General features: G+C 41.1%; 1 protein-coding gene across 4 annotated transcripts in view; it reads right to left on the minus strand.

The window, feature by feature from the left end:
* Positions 1-22,350, minus strand: part of usp13 (ubiquitin specific peptidase 13) — a 38,860-nt gene extending 16,510 nt beyond the window's left edge. Inside the window, exons 1-11 of one of the 4 annotated variants that reach the window (XM_005479205.4) lie at positions 21,938-22,348; positions 20,067-20,192; positions 17,355-17,418; positions 15,877-15,998; positions 15,102-15,244; positions 12,130-12,314; positions 11,609-11,706; positions 10,505-10,695; positions 7,734-7,805; positions 5,315-5,387; positions 3,615-3,740 (exon numbers count right to left, since the gene is read on the minus strand). In XM_005479205.4, coding sequence (XP_005479262.1) covers positions 3,615-3,740; positions 5,315-5,387; positions 7,734-7,805; positions 10,505-10,695; positions 11,609-11,706; positions 12,130-12,314; positions 15,102-15,244; positions 15,877-15,998; positions 17,355-17,418; positions 20,067-20,192; positions 21,938-22,048 — 1,311 coding nt within the window. In that variant the 5' untranslated portion in view covers positions 22,049-22,348. Of the gene's footprint in view, positions 1-3,614; positions 3,741-5,281; positions 5,388-7,733; positions 7,806-10,504; positions 10,696-11,608; positions 11,707-12,129; positions 12,315-15,101; positions 15,245-15,876; positions 15,999-17,354; positions 17,419-20,066; positions 20,193-21,552; positions 21,890-21,937 lie in introns of those variants that run through there. The other 3 variants (XM_025902799.1, XM_005479206.4, XM_019351843.2) reach the window with 3 other exon arrangements.
* Between the last annotated feature and the right edge of the window lie 10 nt (positions 22,351-22,360).

Below are 22,360 nucleotides of genomic sequence, written 5' to 3' on the forward strand. Positions count from 1 at the left end.
CTCTTCAAGGCAGTCCGAAAGTCTTTTTCCTCCCTGAACTCCTCCCACACTCGAGTTTCTGCTTCAGCCACTGCCCAAACCGTGTTCCGCTTGGCCTGTCGGTACCTATCAGCTGCCATCAAAGTCCTACAGGCTAACCAAACCATCAGACAAACCTTCGTCAGTCTGATGGTTCCCTTCACGTCTAGTTCAGGGGACACCACCACGACGGGCACCAACCACCTTGCAACTGCAGCTCAGTGCAACAGCTTCAGCAATGGAGGTGCTGAACATGGTTCATTCGGACTCAATGTCCCGAGTCTCCCTCAGATTGCTGTTAAAGCTCTGCCAGAGGTGTGAGCGCTGGCATATTAAGCAAATTATAAAGACGATTAAATGTAACAGCTCTATTTAACAATGACAAACTGGGGAAGAGGTGGATGGAGACTGGATACATAAAATCACAGACATGACTGTGTTTGCTGTGGTCTATTACACTCTCTTGGCAAGACTTTATCGTGACTGTCGTTTGACCCACATTTCTTAATACAGCCATTCAAAATGCTGATGTGACTCTTTAATTTACGAACTGGCTCAATGGAGAGAGCTGCATCTTTTTTAGAAAACTAGGCACAAGAATCATTATCACGGACTGGCTCCATATCCTCTCTATGAACAGCAGGGCTGATTGAAGCTGTGTTTATTTGAGGACGGTGGTGAAGGATGGCACTGTGTTTAAAGCACTCGTTTGCATGGCCAAGGCCTCTCTGCAGCCCAGCCCTTCTATTCTAAGATGCTACAGGAATACACAAGTTATAATTTCACTTCAGCCATATTTGTAGGATGACATAGACTGGACATGCTGCTGATGGTGATGATGTTATTCAGGTTATCCATGTATGGGTAACTAAACTGGCATGTAGACGCTAGCTAGTAGGTCAAAGGAAGTGTGGAAAGAAAAACAAAAATTTTAATCACATTTAATGCAAGTGTGAAATATATCTACAGATTTTTTTTAAATAACAGCCACAGAGGTTAGGAGAGAATGGCTGGTATGTTTTGTTTATGTCCAGAATATCAGGTCCTCCTCAGGGCATGCATCCTGGGTGAGGCAGAATAGGAAGCATTATCTGGCCACACTGTGTAAGCGATAGCAGAGGTCTATATATATCCTGCTTGAGACAGACATTTCAACACACCCTTTGTTTATGTACCAACCAGGGAGACGGCATGCTCTGTTTAGTCGAAAACAAACGGCCCCTCCTCCAATAAACTGTCTGTCGCCGTGTGTGTCCGGGGTCACACTCGCCATATCCCACAACAGCTCCCACTCTGTGACAATGTTGTGGATTTACAGAAAACTGCAGTTTACTCAAGACAGCACATCAGCCACGCGGGATGTTTTACGTCATTTTCTGTGACGTCGCGAGGAGCGCTAACAGACATCAGGGTTTTTTTATTTTATTTTATAGAGCAACATTGTAACAATTACATCAAATGTAGAATATACAGATGTATTTAGATTTATTTACATTTCTAAAAGTCGTTTGCCAGATTTATACATTCATCAGCCACTTTATAGACCCTGTGCACGAGAAAACTTTCTGTTTTAAGACCAGATGTAGGGTTGTACATTTCCGGTAGCTTTATTTTGCGGTCAGTCGCTACTGCGAAGATGGACTCCAAAATCATGTCCAAAACACAAAAACGGAAACATGCATTAAGTTACAAAGAGCAGAAGGTAGGAACACCCACCACTGCTGTGTCATAAAAAAATCAAATGATCAATTTTGACGTTTGAAGAGTTTAGATCGATCGGTTGTTTACATCACTCAACACAAGCAGAACTGCATTACAAAATGAGAAGACACATCATCCACATTCAGAAGCACATCTCTGTATAGTGACAGTTCTTATGATTTAAACAGGCAAATGTTCAGCATTCAAACTACAGGTGGACAATAGTCAAATGTTTCCCCCTTTATGTCGATATCAGCTAGCCAAGAACACCCCTACACAGCATGTAAACAAACCATGAAAAAAAGCCACAGGATATAAAAAATGAATGAATCATTGCTGGTAAGGGTCTCTATATATTAGTATTTACAAAGGGTATGTTGTGACGTACCTTCACAATTACAGCGGTCCCTCGCTATAACGCGGTTCACCTTTCGCGGCCTCACTGTTTCGCTGATTTTTTTAGTGCAATTTTGCATGCTTTGTTTTGTTTGGGTTTTTTTAAAACAGTGCATTGTGTTCTGGGTCCTGATCGGCTGCAGACCACTGTCGATCTCCTCCGTGCCCTCTCTCCTGTACAGTACAGAATCGCTACATCGATCGCAAAAGCAGTGTGACTCTGGAGATAACCATCGCACAAAAAGTTGGACTTCTGATTCATTGATTTATTAATGATTCATTGATGTTGAATTCTCTGGCAGCTGCTCTATTCCCATGTTCTGGACCTGAAAACAGGGTTTGATCTTTGGTTTCATTCTATAATACTGGACTTATTTTTCTACAAAGGTTTGAACTTTGAGTGTTTAAACGAGAGAAAAGTGTGAAAATGTTCATGCCTGTCTGAGAAAAGTGTATAAAGTGTGTAGTGAGGCCTTTTACAGCCTTAAAACATCTATAATCATTGTAAAAAATAAAGTTGGCTACTTTGCGGATTTCACCTGTCGCTGGTTATTTTTAGAACATAGCACCCGCGATAAACGAGGGACCGCTGTATACAAATACTGAGAAATATAGAATTTGAATCCTTTCTCTCTTTTGCTCTGAGGCGCGGGGGAAAAATATCGACAAGTCGATGAACATCATCAACAGATATATTCGGTAAATGCCCAAGACATCTTGAGAAATGTAAATCGCCGCTTGATTCATCCATTTGGTTGACTTGTTTTGGAAAACACGACCGTAAACAAGGAGCGAATATAACACCGGGTTATACAGGAGTTTCCCCACCGGAAGTAGCATATGCTAAGGTGCACAGAGTCTATTAGATACACCTTGCTAATACCATTTGGACCCCCTTTGCTTTCTTAACTTCTCTAATTCTTTGTGCCAACAGAGTGCTGGAAACATTCCTCAGAGATTTTGGTTCGACGTTGCTGCAGATTTATTGAACTCCACATCCATGATGCGAATCTCCAGTTTCTAACACAACCCAAACTTGCTCTAGTAGTTTGAAATTTGGTGACTGTGGAGACCATTCAAAGTGCAGTGAACTCATTGTCACTGAAAGCAGTTTGAGATTAACTTTGTGCTCATTTGCATACTTTGGTTCCAACAAGTGCTTATTTGAGTTATTGCTGCCAGCCTCAGTCTGGCCACTCTCTGACATCTGACATCGACATTTTCGTCATGAGTACTCGCACTCACTGGATATTTTCTCTTTTTCAAACATAGAGAAGGTCGTGTTGGGAAATCCCAGCAGTTCAGCAAACTCTGCAGTCACAGCCTGTCACTTCCACAGTCACTGGTATCACCTCTTTTCCATTCTGGTGCTCAGTTTGAACTTGAACACAGTATTTGCATTATAAGACAGTTGAACAGGGATGTCTAATAAAGTGTGTAATTAGTGTACATGTGCATATGTGAAGACATTTACCTACCCATCCACTGGCTTCACTCACCTCCACCAGGTTGATCATGTGTAGGAGGAATTCATGAGCATCTTGTTGTCTGTTGGAGGAAAACTCTGGGTGTCCCCTGCTGACCAGAGCCTTTAACATTCGAGCAGAGATGCCCTTCTGCTGGTGCTGCAATTAAAATATATATATACATATAAAGATGTCTCACATAGTCTGACTACACGTAAATACTCAGCCTTTTCAGAGGACCATATAACACAAGAGACAGCTGACCAAGAGTGGGAATTATAGATTTTGGAAGGAATGTGTGATGTCAGGCTAATCAACATGTTTGTCTAACATGACAATAATATATGTGGGAAAAATATGATGCTACAAAGTAACACTGATACTGAATGCAACTCTAAGTTTCATTAACTTTGAAAATCTGGCTGCGGCGGGGGCGGGGTCTGCGGTGCTGCTGCAGGGGCGATGGATGCACCTGCACGCCATCTGCAATCACGCCTCGCCGGCTTGAAAATCTTACTGGGTCCTGGGTTGTTGATGCTGATGTGAGTCGGGCTGTGAGCTGCAGCAAGTATCAACAGTGATGGCGAGCATTGGAAAACATGCTTTTTGCCTGAGCCATCGGGTCTGCGATGGGTTCCTTGCACTGGCATAGCCACCTTCTTTGTTAAAAAACTCAAACTTTAAGCTAGCTTTCATAACAACAAATACAGACGTCTGCATCACAATGCTCATGTTTTCCAATGCTTGCCATCACTGTTGATACTTGCAGCCTGTGACTAAAACAATGTTGCTGCCATACATATAAAAATGTGCTTTCACAAAGATGCAGCAAAAACATTTACGGCTAACCCGGCTCCTTCAGACATATCGACATTTAATTTGGTTAAACAGAAGTTAAAGTGTGAAAAAGAATAAACCAGTAGTTACTATAAGATAAGCAGATTTTTAAATATGTTGCTGCCATCCAATCTATATTTTCCCTGCAATCAAACAAAAATAATAGTCTTTAACACATAAAACCATCAACCTCCATCACGAGAACGTGTGCTAGCATTAAGAAAACAATCTGATGAGACTCTGTGATTGTGCTGGGTCACACTGACATAATACAAGCTGAACACAGCGTGCCAACACAAGCTCTTCCCCCACATCTCCCCAGCTGTCAATATATGTCCAACCATGACTTCCCCATCACATGAGCAGGAAGCTCACAGCTCGGCCTGGTGGCTGGTGAAGCTTATGGAAGAAGCCCAGGGCTTACAGAAATAACACTTTCATGGCTGTCCTGTAATTTTGTGGCAGATGTGTACTACAACTCCGAAAAGGCAACAATTTCAAATGACAAACAAACACGTAAATATTCATATAAATTAAACAGTAGCACATTTTACCCATGTAGCAACATAAAGCTGTGATGTGGGGAACTAAAAGGCAAAAAATATTAATGGAGCTGTTGGAGTCGAGCAGCTCCAACTGCTGCCAACAGTTTGGAGACAAAATGAAAATAGCAGGAGGAGAAGAGAAGCAACTTTAAGCCTATATAAACTCAACTACACTCCTTTAAAAACCTAAAAAACAAAAATTCTGTTACATTAATATGAAAAAACAAATATTAAATCAAACTGAGCAGCTAAATCTAAACGTTAGGATTATTAGCATGCTTCTGTTGCTTATGGACCCAGTTTGGAAGCTGGACATACCCAGTTTAACACCTTGTATTCTTCTTTCATCACCTGTTCAATGAGCTCAGATTTCATGGGCGGTTTGGAGTACTGGCCTGAAAGCAGTCCATGTCCCAGTTTAGCCCTGCCGCACAAAAAACACACACATAAGCATAAAGTAGAGTCTTATTTTAGTCTTGCTGGGGTTATTTTTTAGATGGCACACCCTGAAGGAAGTGTGCACAGGTGTCAAGGAAAAAGACACTACAAAACCTTCAGACAGGGCACTTGGAGGCCAGCTCATGTTAATCCTGAGTTTTTTGTCTCACCAAGCAGGCTGTAGTCCTACAAAATAAGTGCCTGTTTTGTTATTGGACTGGTTGTGGCGCCTCTGTGCAGCTCTTTGTGATTGTTTCTTGTCTTATAAATAAGTCTGTGCAGTGGTACTCCAGAGAGACAATTAAGAGAAATACAGTCATTTAGATTCATTCAAGGCTGATGACAGTTTTCATCGACTCTATACTACTTTATATTTATTAAAAGTCAAAAGGAGCAAGGAAGGGGACCTTGTCTGCTTCATTTGTTTCCCTGTCATATATACACTACTACAGTGATGTTCTTATTAAACAGTGAGGTCAGCCTATGTAACAGTTATCCCTTTGAGCCAAAAGCTCAGGATTCAAATCCAGGCGTGTTTTCATGGGCGTTTTTCCACTCTTGGAACAAAAGAAGACGTCCAATATTCAGTAATAACAGCCACACTATAGCTGCTAGCACAGTAGCTCCACCCACCTGCTGTTCAGGTGTTCAGAGCAGCCAATCAGAAGGACGTTTGCATGAAGAGGAGCTAAAACAGTTTGTGTCAGGCGGTGGCCCTGTGTTAGCCTTACAGCTTACAGGTCACCTGCTTAACTTAGTGAGGTAAACCAGCACCGCAACTAACAACATTTAAAAACAATTTAATGAACTTAACTGCTTCATGTGCATCATGAACAGTGTTGGTCAAGTTACTTGAAAAAAGTAATTAATTACTTAGTTACTTAGTTACTTTTTAAAAACACGATTTACAACCTGAATAGGTGATAAAGCGATAGATCTTTCAGCCCAATTCTACTTTTTCTGCATAATCCATCATACAAAATGTAATCAAATGGAAACGTCTCTTTTTAAAACTTGTTTTATTAGTTTTAATCTTTTAACTTTATGCATCAAGCAAAAATTAAATTATATACCACATTCTCTGACTGGAAGAATTTTTTTTGACATTTAAACCTATTTTCTGCACATTCCAGCACATAAAATAAAATATGTTTTTGTGTTTACACTCACTCTTTCAAATAGATGCAAGTAAAACACAGCAGAAAATAAATAAAATCAAAGACTAGCGGTCCTGTTGCTCCATTTTCACCTGTATAGCAGGCGGATGTTTGCCCTGGTGCAGGTGTGCCGCAGCGGTCAGTGGAAGAATCTGCAAGATTCTCTGTGAATTTCCCACTCCGTGGTAGCATAGTCGGTGTTTGCTCGGGGTTTTATCGCTGTAAAAAGAAGTTTTCTTCCCACGCAGTGAACAGCGGACACTAATGTTTTTGTCACTTTTTACGGAATCAGACTCAAAGTAAGGTCAGTACTTCCACGCTTTAAACGCTGCACGCTCTTACTCTCTCCACACTCGACATATTATCCATTGTTGATCATTGTTGACACAGCTGTTGTCACGAACGTCGCACTCGCTTACGTCATTGTCATGAGACACTCTCGCAAAAAAAAATATCACGGTTTCAGTAACGCAGTAACGCAGCGTGCTTATGGGAAAGTAACAGTAATCTAATTACCGTTTTTGCAATAGTAATCCCTTACTTTACTCGTTACTTGAAAAACGTAATCGGATTACAGTAACGCGTTACTGCCCATCTCTGATCATGAAAGACTTTCCTGTTTCTCGTTCAGCACCTTGACCTTTATTCACACATAGCATGCCTATTAACTACGTGTTTACAACAAAATTCTCTTCAGAATAATCCAACCAACAGGAAAATTCATCCACACTTATCCTTAAACGCCTTTAAGAGAGCGCCATTATACAACACAACACTTAACCAAATAAACAGGTTTACTTTTCTATGACCCATTTCTCACTGAGAAGCTTTAACAGTGACAGATATGAACGTGTTTTTATCTGGCTGCGTGCCTCACAGCATGAAATACACAGCTGATATCTATCGCCTGCCTGGCTAAGAATCTACTTCCCATCCATCACACCCATAGCATCTGACTGGCCTCTTGCAACATACTGGCTTATGTGACAAAGTCAAACAGATTTTATAACTAGCATCAAAATTCACTGGCAAGATTTGGTCCTATTAGAAAACAACACATCATGTTAATTATGTTATAATTAACAAAATATTCCAGTCCTGAGCAGCAGCTAGAAAAACACCTTCTCCTGTTTGTGCAGTTCCACACTACATAACGTAACACTGGAGTCACTTACATTTGAGTTGCAAAGTCCTGGGTGGGGTCAAGAGGTGAGTAGTCAAATATCCTCTGAAGATTACCCACATACCTGGAGAGCAAAACATGAGTCACACTCTACAGAGGAGCATACGGGATGATGGACCCTCAGGAAAATTTACTGTAAAGTAACCATTTTAAATATTGCTCAAAATCTTACACTAAGATTTTTTTTTATGTCCTCAGTCAACTGACATGAATAAACATTTTAAAATTAATTTGAACAACACTTTAAACCAGGGGCGATTTTAGCCCATTTTTGGGGGTGCTTCAGCACCCCCAAAATGAATCAAAGCACCCCCAAAGATTTCTTACTTTTTTTGGACAATATTTGCTGTCTGTGTGACACACTGCTAAAAATATAAAAACCATACAGTACTTGGTTGAAACATAACATTTTAACAACAAAAGTATAGATAACACCCCCCCTCCCAAAATGGTTTGTTCCAGCTCGGCTCTCCCTTACTCTGGCTCTAGCTCTGTTGCTGCCAGAGCGGCAGCAGACGCAGCGGAGGGGAGGTGTAAGTGCCTGGCTTAAAACAGGACATATTAGCTGCATTTAACCTTCAGTTACTCTTTATATAGTTAGGTAGCAGTCAGGCCATGTTTCTTTTTAGCTGAAAAACATTACACCAGGTAACCTGCAGTGTTGAAAACATGTTTTCCGACAATGTTTGCTGCCCTACAATCCGTCCTACTCTGTAGTAAAATCAGCGACATTTGACCGTCCTGTTGCTCCCATTGAAATTTATATAGCATATTTAAAATCTAAAACTAAAAATTGTCCGTAGCCTACTGTTGTTACCACTGTCCTGTTTGAAATGGATACTAACTAGCTAACTGACTGGATGCCCATTAACCTTAAAACTACGGTTGTGTGTGTGTGTGTGTGTGTGTGTGTGTGTGTGTGTGTGTGTGTGTGTGTATGTGTTTGTGTACAGAGAGACAGCCAGGTTCATAAGGGATATAAGGAAGTTTTTTCAAAAAAAGGAGCAACATTCAGGTAAAAGTGTAAAAACAAATGATCCATCAATAAAGGATAATGTTGGATCAGTGTTTCAATATTTATATCTTTTATTAGATGTTCATGTGGTTTGGTTATTTGCCTTTTGGTTGAAAGTACACTGAGAGAGGACTTTTTGTTAGTGATCTTAATAGTATTTTTTCATATTAATGTAATTTTTCATCTAATTGAATCCAATCTATTTGTGTATGATTGTCAGTCCAAAGAGGGAGAGAGGAAAGAGGGAACGTCAGGAGAAAGTACAAGGTCAGGAAGAAGCAGGTAAGAAAACAGACAGGGAACAGTGACAGGCAAAACAGAAACTATTAAACTGACAAAGAGAAAAAACCTGATTTTACTCACACAGTCAGGAAGTTGTGTCCTCCCTATATTAAAGCTGCTATACAGAAGCTGCAAAACAAACTGGGTTGAAACATTTTTGACCCTCTTTAACAACATTCCAACATTATCATTGATTGGGGAGATTAAAATTAATGATATATTTTTATGTGGTTCAGCCACAACTCTACTAAAACCTCAGCCAGTAATAGGTGGGCCAACTTTTGGACTGTCCAGTTGTCTGTATGACTGTCGCAGTACAGTATCAGAAAGTGCCAAACAGCCCTGGTGGAGTGAGGAGCTGTAAAGAGAAGCAGATGCTCTGTTTATATTCTAAAAGTGTTTTAAGCTTGTTTCAAAGATTCTGTACAGCAGCTTTAAATGTTTTCCAAAAGCACACATACACTTATCAGTGTTTCTCAAACTTTTTACAGTGTGTACCACCTGAGAAAAATGTCAAGCTCTCCCAAGTACCTCTATGAAAGCATGAAACTCATAAATCTTACAACACAAAATTAGTATTATTAAATTAGTAAAATTAGTATCTGCAGTAAAGATTTTTATTTGTAATAATTTATTCTGTTTTGGGAGTGTTTTTTATGTATCTGTATTATATTATACATACACATTAAAAGTGAATCTCTGTCCAAATGCACTCAGTTTACTTCTTACTCACTATGAGCATCATTCATTATTCTCCCCCAGTAATTAAGGTTAGGATATGTATTTTTTTTTATCCCAATCCATTCTTCTTTTGCAGCATTTAAATAACCTTGATCAGATTTGATGGTTTTGTTACAGACTTTTCAAAAAAAGTGTTTTGCCTTTCTTTCTCAAATGTGGGATTAAATTGTGTTAAAATGTACAAAACAGTGATGTCATGTTTTGAGACGAGGACCCAGGCACAGAGAGACTTGATGAATTTAAGAATCTTATGATTTAAGAAAGAAATTTGCAGACTTGCACAGAGATGGTAAATTATGATGACTGATAACGGAGATGAAGACAACAGACGATGAGGACAGGGAGGAACAGGGGTTTAAATGCACCAAGGAGACAGTCAGAGAGAACTCGGGACAACTGGAGACATTTAAGGATGCAGGGACTGACAGAGACAGGGAAGAAGTCTCATCGTGACGTGTAAAGTTTATCTTGCCTGGCTGGGCAGCTCTCTGGGTGCTCAGCACCCCCAAAGCTCTGATCCTAGAATCGCCCCTGCTTTAAACACTTGGACATGATCAAAAAAACAGCTTTGATTGTTGACAAAAACATAAAAACTGAAAAAGTATTTCAGATGGTTCTGTGGTAACAAGACTTTATTTTTATACTGGCTCTAAAGGAAAGCAGTCTTTCTGTGAGGTGAAACCAGTACAGACTAAATAACATCTGACATACGAGATATTACTCACATCCTTTGGAAGTCTGGGATGCTGAAGAGGACCTGCATTACCGTACTAAGGTAGCAGCTGTTTCCCAGATTTTTGATGCCTGTATAACCAGAGCCATACACCTCCTTCAGCTTCATGCCCGACTCTTGGATCACCTCCCACTCGCTGACCCGCGGCCGGGGTTTATTGTCTGTGTGGTGCCCGTTTTCTGTCTGAAGGGGAAAAAGGGAAGCTATATTAAAAACACCTTTTGGGAGAAACAGAGTCTTCATCTGGCTCTCAAAGCTGAATTTGACTGGAAAGTCTATTATGTTTTTTTAATTCAACCCCACATGAAAAACACCTGGTTAGACCAAAAACAGCGTTGGAGACAATCCAGGCAGGTCAATCCCAATCAGTCCTACACTTTTTGTTCATGCACTAAACTACAAAAACTCTGAGATAAAGTTCTTTTAATTGTGGATTGTTTTGATTGAAATATCCCCCAAAACCCCAGACTGATGTTTTTTTGGGACTGATACCTACTGGCACAATCTAAATACAGTGTTCATCAAATTTATTAGACCACCTGACATACAAACAAGAAAACATAAATATTTAGAGCTCTTTCAAAAACTTCAAATCAACTTTACTTTTTTTTTCCTTTGGAAAACAGTAAATTTGAAAATTCATTGATAACAATTTCAACATTAAAAATATGGTTTTAATTCAACAGTTCACTCATACAGATTAATATGGGAGAGGATTAGGGCCACTGGAGTCCTCTTCCATAGTATTAACCATTACAGAAACACTAATTATTACATTTAAATAGCAGTAATTTAGCTGACAGCTAAATTACTGCTATTTAAATGTAATAATCTAAACTAAATTAAATTTAAACAGAGGTTTATGACACAGCTGTCATAAACCTCTCAGTGCTGTGATGAATTTAACAGCTCTTCAAAATTTTCATTGTTTTACGTAAAAAAATGTAACAAATTTTTGTAAAAATCCAATGAAAATGTTCAGTGTGTAGATGCAGTTTAGTGTGGTGTGCATTTGTTATTGATTTGATACCTGACTGATTATTACCGATTACTTTGATGTATTTTAGATGTTTTAGGGTCAAAGCAGCCAACTTACTCTTTTCTGCATCTGTAGCATGTCTATTCCAAAATGTGACAGGTGCTCTGATACGTGCGGGTCCAACACGGCTTCTTCTTCCTCAAATGAATAGACGTCTGAAATTTAAAGAGCAGTAATCACTACAACAAGATTCACTGTTGGGATGGTAGCTTACTCGCTTTAGAAATGAACTACAGATGGATCAGATCTTGCTTTATATTTCCAGGAGTGACTGTGTGAGCTTCAGGAACAAAACTTTGACTGGACAGTCGGTAGGTGAAATTATTATTATAGCTACACGATGCTACACATTATGTCAAATTTTTTAAAAAGCCTAAAACGAAGCAAGTTTGGCTACATATTATTATGTTACAGGGTTTTAAACACTACCATAAATTTGATCTAAACTACAACTTTTCTGTAGTTTTCTTTGCATTAAAGACCAAAACAAATTTAAAGGAAGGATCACTGACAATGTGAAATAAATGAAATTCTGGATTTGTGGCATGGCTCTCGTAATGATATCAAGAGTCCCAGACCTGCTCCATCTGGGGTGATGGTGTCCAGTTTGACAGCCAGAGGGTAGTTGGTCTCTCTGTAGTGCTCCAGCGCATGGCCGTTACCACCGCTCCCATCAAAGAACCACTTCCCACAGAGCACTGCTCCGTCTGTCAGGTTCAGCCACAGGTTCTCTCTCATCTCACACTTCTGACACTTCCAGCCACTACAGACAACAAAACACAGACTCGTGTTGTTGATGTGCCGTTTTTAAATCAGTCATGCCAAGTCTCACTTTTGACTGCAAAATGTCTGTGAAGCTTCTCAGTCACCCAGGTCATCGCCAGTGTTGGGACTAACGCGTTATTAAGTAACGCGTTACAGTAACTACGTTATTATTGTGGTAACGAGCACGGTAACTAGTTATTATGCCAAAACCAGGAACGCGTTACTCGTTACTGGGATTTAGATAGGCTCGTTACTCGTTACTTCGTGTGGTGGATATCGCGGAGCTTCCACAGATTCAATAACATTAGCAAGTGGTGGAGGCCAGCAGGTGGATGAAGGAAAAGGGAGGCAAGAGGAGAGACCCGAAGCGGCCGCCGGTCCGCGTGTCAGGTGAACTGAACTTCAGGTAAGAAGTTATGACCTGCAGTCTATCTGGGTCAGATATAAACCAAGTTTAGGTGGAGTTTATTTTCGGTATGCTGACATTTTCGTACTGCGTGCTAGCTAGCATGACGGAGTTTCTATACAGCTGGGTGGGTGCTATGTTACTGATGTTGAACTTTATTTTATTCATACGGTTAATTATTAGAGTTGCCAAACGTGCCCTAAAAAACAGAATCGTCTCATATTCAGAGAAAATATTACGCGTTTCGTACTGAGGTGAAAAGGAACACAGTTTGTCCCGGACTTCAGCTACAATGAAAAAGACACAAAGCTGAAGCTGCACAGCTGCCTCTTCTTCTCTCATTCTCTCCTGTTTCTACTTCAATCATGAAACTGATCAATGATCAGCTGATCGGCTTTTCTGTCGTGTTTATTTATCGCCCACTTTGCGCCAGAAAGAGGAAACCAGCGGATGTCGCGCTAAACAACAGCAGCACGTTTAAGCTTGATCAGCTGTTGTTAGAATTTATTTAATATTAATTTCTAGTATCAGCTGATGTTTGCTGGAGCCACAGCTGTAAAGCTGCTGGTCATGATATCGGTTTGGTTATCTGGTGAGAGGGAAACATGCAGATGAAACCAGGAGATGTCCTTACTGAATCATCAGAGCTGAACAGGTGATGTAGAAACAGGTTTACCTTTTAGGTGACATGAATGAGTTGAAGTTATGAACTGTTTCTGAGAGACAAATAACACCAGGATCCTTTTCTATGTAGCTGACAGCTGGTAACTGTGCAGGGGCGGGTCTAGCAAAGTGATGCCAGGGGGCCAGGTAGGGCATTAACAGGGAAAGGGGGGCACAAAGACATACTTTTCATTCTTATTCTCATTTAAAATGTCTCGCTTTTATTAAATAATTATCTGAGTCTTACAACAAACGATTGATAGATTGATACATATATACCATCAGAACAGTGTACATCACTGTCACAACAGTGTTTGTTTTCATTCAGAGGCTTTATGATTTTTCCTATAATGGTGGGCCGGTCTCTAGTCAAAATGCCCGGGCCAATGTTTTTGTCCCAGTCCAGCTCTGTATGCAGCTCATCTGCAGTCTGGTGTTACCTACATCTTCCTATTCAGAAGGCAGAATTTCTGAGTTCTGAGTACAATCAAAAGCACCACGACTGCAGTTTTTGTGTTGGATGTAAAAAGCAGGCTAGAATCATGGTGGCGGTCAACGACGGTCCAGGCGTGGGATTTCTCTCGTGGAAATGTGCACATTATTTTTTCCTTTCTATTGGTAGGTGGCACAGTGCACTTGTGGCAAGTAAGCAAGCTAGAAGACTGGCAGTCTGGCTGGGTATCCAGTTACAGAAGCAACACATTAACAAGAGAATTCTGAGTAAAACCAAAGTTACTTTCCCTAGTAACTAGTTACTTTGAAAGTAACGAGTAACTTGAAGTAACTGAGTTACTTTTGATGGAAGTAACTAGTAATGTAACTAAGTTACTAATTTAAAGTAACTTACCCAACACTGGTCATTGCAGTCTAAGGAGCTCGGATAGAAAAGCGCCTGGACTTCTTTAAGCTGCTTGAAGACGTTTCACCTCTTATCTAAGGTCAAATCAGTCAATCTGGGACTCTCCACCATGTGACCCTAGAACTGAAGAAGCTTCTCGAATGAGAGGTGAAACGTCTTCAAGCAGCTTAAAGAAGTCCAGGCGCTTTTCTATCCGAGCTCCTTAGACTTTTACTGCAACATTGCATTTTCCTCAACAACAGGGGTGAAAGTCGTCTGATTTACAGCTTCTCTCCCGTTCTTTAGTTATCAAAGCAGCAGAGACAAAGACTAAAAATACAAGACTTTCCTTATATAGAATCATTAAAAACATAGAAGTTTACATTAATGCCCCATTCAGACATGTATACTAAAGTACACAGCAAAGACTTTAATAGGTGGAAACCAGAGATTACTTTGATCAATTAGGTATCCGCCAAATGTGAAATATGGTTCACATTTTGTTTTGTTTTGGTTTCTTTTGCCTTCTCTAATGAGGTTGTGTTTTTTGTAGTGTTTGTGTGCCATCATTCTGTTTGTAAACACAATAACCTGAATAAATTGGACTTCTATCCAGAGACGTCTTCAAAGTCAACTTAATGACTTCGTGGTCAAAAACGGACAAAAACCAGTCTCATAACTTCGAAACCAGAATTCTGTGGTGTGGTGATTATTGTTGACATACACAAAGTACATGTCACATTTGACCTCTGACCTCTTCAAAGTCAATACATTGATCTGAAGGTCAAAGTGATAATAGTGCTATATAGAGCTGTTGTTTCTTACTGCCGTTATTTGTATTGACAGCATACAGGGAATAACACAGACTTCACTCCGACCTTGGTGGGATCCTGACCCCGTTATCCAGCTGTCTGAGGCTTCTGGCATGTCGAGACACCTGGATCTCTTCCTCCCAGGACTCAGGCTCCTGTTTCTTGTAAGCTGATGGTGCATTGAGTACTGCATCACAGGCGATAGTCACCTGGACGTCACCAGAGTCAGCAGTCAGTATTTTATTTCAGCAATTATTTTCTTACAACTGAACATAAAAGCTCAGAACCACAGAAAAGAGCCAAAGAAGTCATGCAAGATTTGTGCTTAAAGAAAGTGTGTGCCACGTCACATGACTGATTCAACACAGAAAGAATTAAGAAAATTCCAGCAGCAAAACACACCTGCTCTTTTATGTACAATTAAATATTTTCCACCTCGGGAACATGAAATCAGACATGCATTAAATAATAAAACAGACATCGAGGTCGTGCCAAAGCCAAGCTCTAAAAGCCAAACTAACTAATAAATGTGCGAAAAGTCTCTTCTGTGCTCCATGCAAGCAATAAAAACAGAAAACAAGGCACATACAGGTGCACCTCATGGTTCCCCAAAATGTTTGCAAAGGTACAAAAAGCAAAGGTGTATAAAGGTGTACATCTCACACGTCACCCACCAATCCTCTAGAATGAAGTTCATTTTTGAATTTTCACAGATGTTTTTTAACCTTGAATGTAAAAATGATTGAGACCAAATGGTGGCTCTACAAGACAGACGGGGTGACCAACCTGCCACTCAGGGAACCATCAGCGTGCACTGTAACGGTAACACCGACTCACTGACCAGTGCGGGCAACTCCTCAATATTTGGTAAGGGGATCTCGAAGTGGTCTGGAAAAATGACGAGCTTGGCCTCATCCTCATATTCATAGTCCTCCCCGTTAAAATCGCGGTTCAGCTCTAAATCTTTTAGGGAGGAAGCAAACAGTCAGCTGACTAAAGACACCACTGCCACTGAGTTTGTTCTCAAGTATCTTTACTTGATGTTCTCTTCTGCTTGAATTTGAGATGATGATTTGTTCCTTTAGTCAGTGGCGGATTTCTAAGGAGAGGGCTTTTCTTTAATCACCCTCCATACAGAGCATTTGTTTTCTAGCCTAAACGTGCATAATGACTCAGTGGGAAACAGGATCAGAGGTTATCCCTGACAATGCTGTTATGCCTACTGATTGCAGGTGACGTCAGCAGCTAGCGCCTTAATTAGATCACTGGACAAATGTGGGGATTATGGCGGATATGTAGATAACCGCTGTCACATCAAAGATCTTAAATGGATAACAGGAAGAACTGCTCCAAAGAAGGAGTCCTCAGGAAGAGGCAGGTAATGGCTGGAGGGCTGATCTAATCTACCCTTCATGGAGTGGAAGGAATTCCTCCATCAGGAAGGAGGCAGAGACACCTGGTCCTCTGGGCGCAGCGTCATAACTGCAGTGGAAGTGTGTCAGCAGCCTAGACGGGAGGTTGACAGGTGGTGGCAGCTGAGAGGCCGGCGACTCTCCCCCTCCGCACCCCCAAAGAGGCAGAGGTGAAGGGGAGCGGGCCAGGATTTGATTTAGAACAGTTACCAACCACATATACAAATAAATGAGCTATATTTAGAGAACAAGATGAAGCAGAGGAAGAAGAGGAGGGGACACATCATGAGGAATATCTGACGCTTTGGGTAAAGGCTGGCAAGAGGGGCGGCTGGAGGGTCACGACAGAGTAGCAGCCTCTTTGCAGAAAGAGATGCGTTTCTGATCACATGACCACATGAACATTAAACCACCAGATCCAAAACAGTAAATTACTTCTGGAGCTGCACTTTTGCAAAACACCAGTCAAGTAGATTTATTGTTCAGGTATGATTTAGTGCTTTAATCCTGCCTTTAACCTCTGCTGGAGTATAAACGGTTCATTACTCATTTTCCTGCTTATGCTACAAAATCAGTAAACGTGATCACCGTTACTCTGGTACATCTAAGGTCTGACGATAGGTCTTGTGGTTAGGAAAGGAGCATTTAGTGAGTTTCTTGTACCAGTGAGGTAAAGCCCTAACATTACCCACCTTTATCCTGTTGCACGTGTAGTATGGCTCTTATACGTCAACGCACATTTTACCAGTGTCATAAGTTCCTTAACAATTTTTCCACAAAATAACCATCTCACTAACTCACATCTCACTTTGATATTTTGAGACCTTTTAGCTGAAAACATTTCGTGTTTCCTATCTCTCTGAATGCCAGGCTGTAAACTCTACTTGCACCACTGCCTCGGTCTTACCTAGAAACACTTTTCCATTTCTTCTCCTGGGGATGGTGCCGCCTCCAGCAGCTCCTGTGGCTTTCTATAGGAAACATCACATTAAAACACCTTTCAGCACCCTGCACAGACATCCAAAATTAATTGAAAAAACATGTTTTTATGCCGTACTAAAGCCCATCCAGATAGTTGTCATTTTGTTAGAAATAGATGCTGGACGTTCCAGGTGCCGGGTGAGGTTACAAGGCAAGTGGAAAACCCCGACCACGGCAGGGTCAAAATACAGGATGATTAATAAAGTGCTTCAGTACGACAGATACCGTTTACAGTCCGTGTAACATCATGTGCGGGCCTGTCTTTGCCTGTAGTGTGTGTCATGGTCTTTTTCTGTCTCTGCTGCAATTCTCGTCTCATCATTGAATGTCGTCCAGTGCGATAAAAAAGGCAGCATGAACACAAAAACGAAGGATAGTAATATTAACATATTTTAGCTTTGACACACAGTTATTGAATGGCTTAGAACTGTGAATCTGCAGAATCATGAGTTGGCAGCACAACTCCACAGCGCCACCAACTGGTTTTTCTTTCAGTTTGATCAGGTTGGCCTGAATGAGTCTCTCTCGGTGGGTAAACAGGGCAGAAAGACGGAGAATGCTGACACACTTGAGACCGAGTGGACCCATGGGAAAAAAACCAGCAGACACAGGAGCCTGCAGAATGTGAGCAGCTGCCTGTGGACAGATCCAGGCATTGAAATAGCAGCTCTCTACAAAGCAGAGCTGAAGCCAATTAGAGGCAGTGAAAAAACAGCAGCAGCAGCAGCAGCTCTGATCTTTGTTGGTCACCATCAAGTTTTCACAAAAAAGACAAAAGTGAAGCATGTTTTGGTTCAGATGGTCAGATACTTTTGCAAAGACTGTTTCCTTAAATTACTCAACAGCTAAGTCAGCAGCTCTCTGGCTCAGTCTCAACAAACGCGTAATGTTACAGTCTTTGGACAAAATATCATTCATTATAATAAAACTCCACAGTAATAAATTCTGTTGTGATATAAATGGGTTCAGTCACTTCACTTTTGCAATGCTCCTCATACTAATCATCATACTAATCACTAATCATACTAATATTGTGGCTTTCCAATTGAAAAATTGTTTTTACTCATGTTTTACTGAAGCACGTCTCTCATTGGTCCAGTCTTAAAAACATCACAGCATGATGTGGGTTTTTAACGGCGTGTTCAGCAAACTAAGAAAAATAGATTTTAATCTCTTTATTACAAGTGGTCCATTAAAGAAATTCCTCAATTTTCCACATAATTAGTAGCAAATTACCAAGTCCGCTCTTGGAATTTTCCAAACACACAAAAACTACAAAAACCTTCAGTGAGAAAAGTTAGAGGTGAGAAACAGGCCTGAAAACCTTAAGTGTTACCCACAAACAATTTGATGGCAGCAACATGTCTCAAAAACCGCAAAAGGCTGGAACAGTACGCATTTCAAAAGGAAACAGCTGCAGCAACATTTTTGAAATCAATAAGCTTAACTGCTAACACGTCAGTAAAAAGAAAATAGCGTCTCAGAGAGTCAGAGTTTCTCAGAAGTAAAGATCAGCAGAGATTCACCAATCAGCACAAGACTGCAGGTCCAAATTGTGAAAAACATTTCACAACAATGTTCCTCATACATAATATAATCCAAGGATTTAGAGAACCTGGAGAAATCTTGGGCCCTGCATTACAAACAGGCATGCTTGTGTCCTGACAATTGCTGCATGGCTCAGGAATACTTTCTGTGAACAAACAACGCCATCCACAAACATAGGTTAAAGTCAGAGACGCTGCCGTCATCTCCGGGCAAACGCACATTTAAAATGGACAACGTGGAAACTGTTCTGTGCTCAGACGAATCTAAACTCTTTTTGTAACACATGGACATCCTGTGCACTCCAGAAGAGAAGGAACACCTGCTTAGTTTAAAACCTGGCATCTCCGATGGTGTAGGAGTGCACTGATGCCTACGGACCTGGCAGCTCGGACATCTGCAAAGGCACCATCGGTACTAAAGGTATATGCTCCCATTCAGATGGTGTCTCTTTCAGGGAAAGCCTTGCAGATTTCAGCAAGACGATGCTAACTTGCATCTATTATACTGCATCAGCATGCCTCTGTGGGAGGAGAACCTGTGTCCTGAACTGGCCTACCTGCCTGCAGTCCAGTTTCACCAACTGAAAACACTTATTGAAATGAACAATATGACAGAGCAGACGCAGGACTGTGGAGCAACTGGAATGCTGCATCAGACAGGAACGGGACGACGTTCCTCTCCCAAAACTCAAGCACCTGGCCTCCTCGGTTTCCAGACACTAACATTTTTTCATACACATTGTCTCAGTTTAAACATCTGGGATAAAATGCTTTTACAACTTGACATGTTGTGATTAATTTTGTGGGTAAGAAGTCTGGATTTAATTTGGTCTTATGTGTTAACAATCATCATTTAAATATATGAATAAATATTCCACACATCACTGGTTTTACTCAGGAGTTGTTTTTTTAGCTTTTCTGTTCGACTCTGTTCAATTCTATTAAATATCTATTAACTGAATTACCTTTATGTGTTACGGATTCAAACGTGCTCTATAGAAACAAAGATTATTTCTATGCTCTGAATTCTACTTTAATCTGTATTTACAATCAACACCCGATAAACTACACAGAGCAGGTGGAAGACGTACCTCTTTGACGTGCCGTTTGAGGTGCATGTAAACGCTCTGTCCTGTTTTGCGATAATGTCGCTCCACATGTTCTCGACCAAAGCCCAGGAATGTGTTCATACACACATACAGGCCTCCCTCAGACTCCTGCGGAGCAAAACAAACAGTAACAATGAGAAAGCACAACTGGCACGCTATGAGCACATTTGAAATATTTCTTACCGTGGGAACAATTTCAGGATCTTCTATTTTGCCCAATTTGCCAAACTCATCACCGTAATATCAAACACAAAGATGTGATTCTGACACTTTCCAAAGTCTTTCTCGCTCAAAGAATTATTATTTGCACCAAAAACTTTCCACCTTTCAGCATTTGTGCTGCTGACAAGCATTAGTTTGAATACAAATGCCTCCTCTGACAGGTCATTTAATTCAAGGAAAGTAACTGATTATTCTCTCATATTAGGCTTCATACGAGCAACATGATACAACAATTTTATGCTGTTGTTTCTGAAACTGAAAAGCGTCCCATTACAGGCAGACTCATTTCATTAACAACATGTCTGAGCTCTTAGGAGAATGATTTTTACCTTTAGCAACAGCCCGTAAGCTCAGACTGACTTGTGTCATGTCTTTTAGAGAAGAACGTGATTCTTTGGTCATCTTGTTATTATCAAAAAAAGTCCACGTGAATGGTGACAGACACCTAAACATGCTTTCAAATCTACAATAACATCAACCTTTTCCTTTCTTTGACAGTTCACTTCACATGGGAACACAAAACACTTGGAAAATATACCTTCAACGCTAACCTAAATCTGCGACCAGGCCAGGCCTAATAAACCTCCCCGTGATAAACCTTTAAGTGGCCCAGAGTGACATATGAGCCTCAACAGTGCAAGGGTAAAAATAACCCAGTCCTCAGGCCAACATGATGAACTCCAGACAGCTGAGTCACCTTTAAAAACGGTTTCAGTCGAGAAAGCGAGATTTCACTGGGGCAAAGAAATTTTATATCTGTCACAGGTAGGAAGGGTACCTGTGACAGATATAAAAAATGCAGGGTTCAGTCCACGTACAGGAAGGACTGAACTCTGCATCATCAGCGCATAAAACCCCTTAAAGGTTCAAGTAAAGTAAAACAGCCGCCGTGTTCATGATGGCACTGCTGTCCTATTCACAGAAGAAAAGTAAAATGACAAAAATAAAGCAGAATAAGCATTTTAAAATATATACAGAAAAAGCTGAGAGCAATAGCAGAAGCATCAAATATTTCACTTTTTGACTCGTTATAGTCACAGTGTCGCGGAGACACCATGTGACGCCATAATGGCTACTAAAAACCAAAACAACACCATTAAGGTCTTGAAACGTCTACAAATCCTGGCTGTTTGAGAACAGAAGCATCCCCGTGGACACAGTTCCAGCAAGCACCACTGGCGCACTTTAGGTCATTTTCAGACAAATTATAGACTATAAAAACCCAAGAGTGGAGCAGTAAACTCACTCCTGAACACGGCTGTGCTGCTGCTGGTGGAGGATTTGAGCCCAGCTTCAGGCAGGTGTAGGTGTGTGGCTCCGTTTATTGGTCTAACTGGCCTGCGTTAGGACCTACAGTAGTAGTGGGGTGGTGTGAAGTGGACACAAAGGAAACTCCTTTCATCCCTTTCGCCTGAGACGTAAACACCCTTTAATTGTTTTTTAACCTCCCAAGCTCGCGGAGACGGTGACCATGGAGACACGCGCATTTACAGCAGATTCACGTGCGCCGCTGAGCTCGTGCAAAACAAGCTGTCAGCTCGCCTACGACGCACTTTCTCTCCCCAAACAAGCCGCTCGTGTCTCACTGAGTGAGTGTGTGTGTGAGGAGGGGGGGCGACAGGCACACTTACGGGAGAGTCGAAAGAAAAGGCGCACTCGCTCTTGAAAACCCTGTCTCCTGTTCTGGGGACCCTGATGGTGGGCATGTATGGGACCAGCAGCTCTCCTAGGTCTGCAGCCATCTTCGCATTCCTGCTTCTCGCACCACAGTGCTGCGGAGCCTCCGGGGCAGCGCCTGTCACAGGAGAGGATGCTATTTTTAAAGCACTTCGTCTCTACATTCCTGCGACCAGGGGGATGTGACGTTGAAAAACATAAAAATAAAATGACAGAGGGGTGGAGGCAGGCAGGCAGGCTGCTGCACGGTGCGGCACAACGCTGAAAGCTAATGTTGTTCTTTTGTTTTTCTATTCTTTTTTCCTGCCTCCCACCACAAAAAAAAGAGAAATCTTGGACCTGCGCAGAAATTACATTGCTACTGTTGGCTGTGGTGA

This window comes from Oreochromis niloticus, linkage group LG23 (genome assembly GCF_001858045.2).
Source record: "Oreochromis niloticus isolate F11D_XX linkage group LG23, O_niloticus_UMD_NMBU, whole genome shotgun sequence".
NCBI classification, from domain to species: domain Eukaryota; kingdom Metazoa; phylum Chordata; class Actinopteri; order Cichliformes; family Cichlidae; genus Oreochromis; species Oreochromis niloticus.